The sequence below is a fragment of the Bidens hawaiensis genome, unplaced genomic scaffold, assembly GCF_021521415.1.
Source record: "Bidens hawaiensis isolate Kalapana, Puna unplaced genomic scaffold, B.hawaiensis_p1.1 tig00012490_1, whole genome shotgun sequence".
In the NCBI taxonomy this organism is placed as follows: Eukaryota; Viridiplantae; Streptophyta; class Magnoliopsida; order Asterales; family Asteraceae; genus Bidens; species Bidens hawaiensis.
In genome coordinates, this window is record NW_027492024.1 from 91,153 (window position 1) to 95,113 (window position 3,961).

Sequence of the window (3,961 nt, forward strand, 5' to 3'; positions counted from 1 at the left end):
GAGCTATGATCTATTTAGGCTTGATCAAAATCTGATTACACCCTATGTTAAACCCCAGTTAAGCACATGTTGCGCGCAGTGTTTGTTATTATCTATTTATATCTATTAAACTTGATTTCTCACCGACACGCAAGTGTTGACGTTTTATTTTAACACATGTCCAGGTTTGCTGTAGCTGCTTTTGGAATCTCAAGGACACGTAGGATGCTTTCTTTTTCTTTGGACCTAGATTAAAATGTAACAAGACAAGTTATGTTATTTGGATATTTTGAGTTATGATATGATTTATGTTACTTTATGAATTTGTGTTCTGCGCGTGCGCAATGAAAACGAATTTATTAAATATGGACATCCAAATAGTGTCGCGAGTAATGAAACAATACGTGGCGCCCCGATGTATAATCCGCCATCGGTTGGGGTGTTACAGACCATGGGTCTTATCTTGATTTCTCTAAGTGCTCTAGTGCCAACCCCTTAGCTCAAAGCAGGCAACATAACATCACTTCCACATTCACATAGGTGAGTATTTTACAAAATATAAACCCAAAACTTAAATGTTCATCCAACTGACAGGACAGAGCACCTGTGTTATGTTTTAGAAATAGTTTGAAAGCATAAATGTTTTTTGTATTTTACAAAAGTGATAAGGAAACATACGATAGGGGATGTTAGAGCATTAGGTTTCAACCCCTATTATATGTGAGGGGTGTTTCTATAACTTGAAGAGTGATTTAGAATGTTGAGTGAGGAATTTTTATATTTTATAAAACATAGTGAGGTAAGGCTGTCTACATTTTACCCTCCTCAGACCCTATCATAGCTTTGCTATTGGTGAGATATACTGAGTACGATGATGATGATGATAAAACATAGTGATTTTTCTGTATATTTGAAAAACTATTGTTCATCCTATATAATTTTTAATACATTTTAAAAGTGATTGTGTGTAAAAGAAAGAGAAATGGTAATGATAAACGTATAAAAAAAGTATTGTTTAATTGAAAAATAGAAAGAAAATGTAGGGAACGCTTTGGTTTATACTTGTATGTTTACATAGTAAACATATGCATACATGCGCTTACTATTGATGTCACTAAGACAACTTTACTAACCATTTTTTATAAACCACACAAAATGGATATAAACCATCATTTTAGGGCATTACTTTACGTGCGTTATAAAAAATTAAAAAATCGATTATATAACCTTTGCGACTTAAAGGCGTAACAAGCATTTTAGATCCTAGTAACTAGTGGTAAAAAAGACCACCAACTTCCCTCCTTTTAACCCTTATATTCTTTGGAAATCATGTTATTGAGCCATGCAATTATCGAGTATTAATTTCATATATGCCCTTACAAACTTGAAAATTCTTATATATACCCAACCAACGCTAAAAATATTATGTGTATCCTACTTTAATGAATTTTACTTAATGGCCATTCTACCTCTTCCCATTATATTTGTTCGAACCTATTTTTTATTTGGATTTGGATCGACATCGCGATAACCAAGCGAAAAATAATAAATTAAGCAAAAAATGGGCAAATAAAAAATTAGCATACATGAAATTTTAAAGTTTTACAAAAACCAAAGTAAAATTGTCAATTATTAAACTGTTTCTAATGATTTGGTTATTTGGTATTTTAACTACTTTGTAAGGGCATGTATGATGTATTCAATTTTGCATAGGTATATATGATATTTTTCAAGTTTGTAGTGAAACATATGACACTTGTTTTTTTAATTTTCCGGAAGAAAAAGAAAACGCCTGATGAAAAGGAAGTTGTCTTTTAAATTTGAATGAATAATTAACGATACTCCCTCCACCCTGAAATAATTGTCATTTCTACCCTTAACGAATAAGCATATAGGATTTTGATAATCAACGTATTACCTATTGGCCAATAACAATCAAAAAGTCACAAATTCCAAATTCAAGAAAAACGACTAACCCGGATGGGAACTTGCTATCCGCACGAGCCTCAGCACGAAGCCACCAAACCATCACTTTCTTCCCACAACCACCTAGCGGTTCCACCATAGATTGGTCTTTAACCAAAGAAAGCGGGTTCTCAATGCCATCATCTCCAACCACATCCAAATCCTTAATCCAATCGGGCCTAAACTCACCATCCTTCCACACCAACCTCGAGTTCATCACAAACCCCGACCACTCCAACTTCCTTGGCAACACAACCGCCATATCACCAATATAATTTGCACTCTTCCCTTTGTACACAGCAGAGTTAAACGTGTGCCAACCGACTAACCGCTCAGATGAGTTACAAGCTGGACCTTGAACCGGCAATGGTGAATCCTTACCATCTTCTTCATGTTCATCCATTGTGCTTCGAACCTCAAACGAGTCTTCATTAGGATGACTCGAATGAGCAAGAATCCCAACTGAAACCGCACCGATCCATTCAACTTTCTGGGTCTCATCAAACAATTCCAAACTATGCATATTACTATCATCGGCAAACATCACAATTCCATCCAGCTTTTCTTCTCTCACAACCCTAATTCATACCAAAATTAGGTCAACTAATAATCGAATTCAAACGTTAATCAAATTCACTCGAATTTTAATTTTAACTTTACCTCAAAGCTCGCAATCGCATCTGAGACTCCATCTTATGTCTACCCTCCCAAAAAATCGGCATCTTCTTCTCGAATCCAATATGCTTAACTCGCAAATTCGACTTCGCCAGCACCGCGGCCGTCTCATTCGTGACACCACCAGCCTCCACGACGATCCACACCACATCGTAGGGCAAATTCATCAACGTGTGCATCAATCCAGCCAAGTGAAGCACTTGAAACGTGCGAACATACGTGGGCGTAACAACAATCAAAGGCCTAGGGTTCTTAATCCCGTACTGAACCTTCTGTTCGTGTTGAACCGCTTCAATTATCCTATGAGCCTTCATTACCTCCACCGGATCCGGATGCGGCCACGGGCGTATCCTGATCCCGTGTCGACCCACCACAACTCTACTAGCAACACTAGTATTATTATTATTATTACTATTAACATCAATATTATTATTATTATTGTTAACTAGTGGAGAAGTGGTAAACGACAGCGTTTGGGCTATATCGGTTGAGGTTCCAAACGACGTCGTATAGAGATTATTAATTGAGGAAGTCGAGAAGAGTAAGTAGAAGAGTAACCGAGAGAATCTGAATCCAAGGACGAGACTAACGAGACAGCATAAGCAGTGAAGGATTAACCAGAAGATACCTGACGGGGATTTAACGGCGTTAGGTCCATCGGTGGATGAATCTAACGGGGATTGGTTTCTGAAACTGTTGGTCCGGCCTCGATTAGCGTAGCTCTGGTGTAACGCCAGCAGTTTCATTATTATTATATTATTATTGTTTTGGTTGGGTGAAATTAAGTTGTATTGATTTGAAGTGTATGTAGAGTTGGAAGTGGTGGTCGGTGGGTTGAACAAACTTACTTGACAGGTAGGTGTTAAATCGGAGATGCTTTGAATCTAAGAATTTGAATTAAGGAAATTGGATGAAACTCATTTTCGTAGCAGATGAAATGAGAATCTTGCTTTATATCTTTTGGGTGATGAGGATACTAAGGGTGTGTTTGGGATTGTTGATTTGAGTGAAAAAGGACTTTTGATTACAAGGACTTATAAACTTATGAAGTTTTGAAAAGATGTTTTGAAAGAATGTTTTGATTAGCTTATGTGTTGGGGAAACTAAAATGACCAAAATAGACACTCTTTTTTAAAAGGAGTTTAATGTGGTTTAAGGGTGAGAGGGGTGAAATAGGTAAATCAAACTCATTAAGTTAATAAGTTACATATTCATAACTTTTCAAAACCCCTCTATTTTGCCTTTACCATAAGTTAAAATCCATAAAACCTTATGGTTTGCCAACACCTTATATACCTTATTAACTTTTTAAAAAGTTAATAAGTTATAAGTTGATGAAAAT

At 36.3% G+C, this 3,961-nt stretch overlaps 1 protein-coding gene across 1 annotated transcript; it reads right to left on the reverse strand.

Annotated features, from left to right (window-relative positions):
- Window positions 1-1,882: 1,882 nt before the first annotated feature.
- LOC143541301 (beta-1,4-xylosyltransferase IRX14-like) lies at window positions 1,883-3,594 on the reverse strand. Its single transcript, XM_077034161.1, has 2 exons — window positions 2,605-3,594; window positions 1,883-2,522 (listed from the first exon to the last, which is right to left on the reverse strand). The coding sequence occupies exons 1-2, from the start codon at window positions 3,363-3,365 to the stop codon at window positions 1,898-1,900; spliced, it is 1,386 nt and encodes a 461-aa protein (XP_076890276.1). The 5' UTR covers window positions 3,366-3,594; the 3' UTR covers window positions 1,883-1,897.
- Window positions 3,595-3,961: the final 367 nt, after the last annotated feature.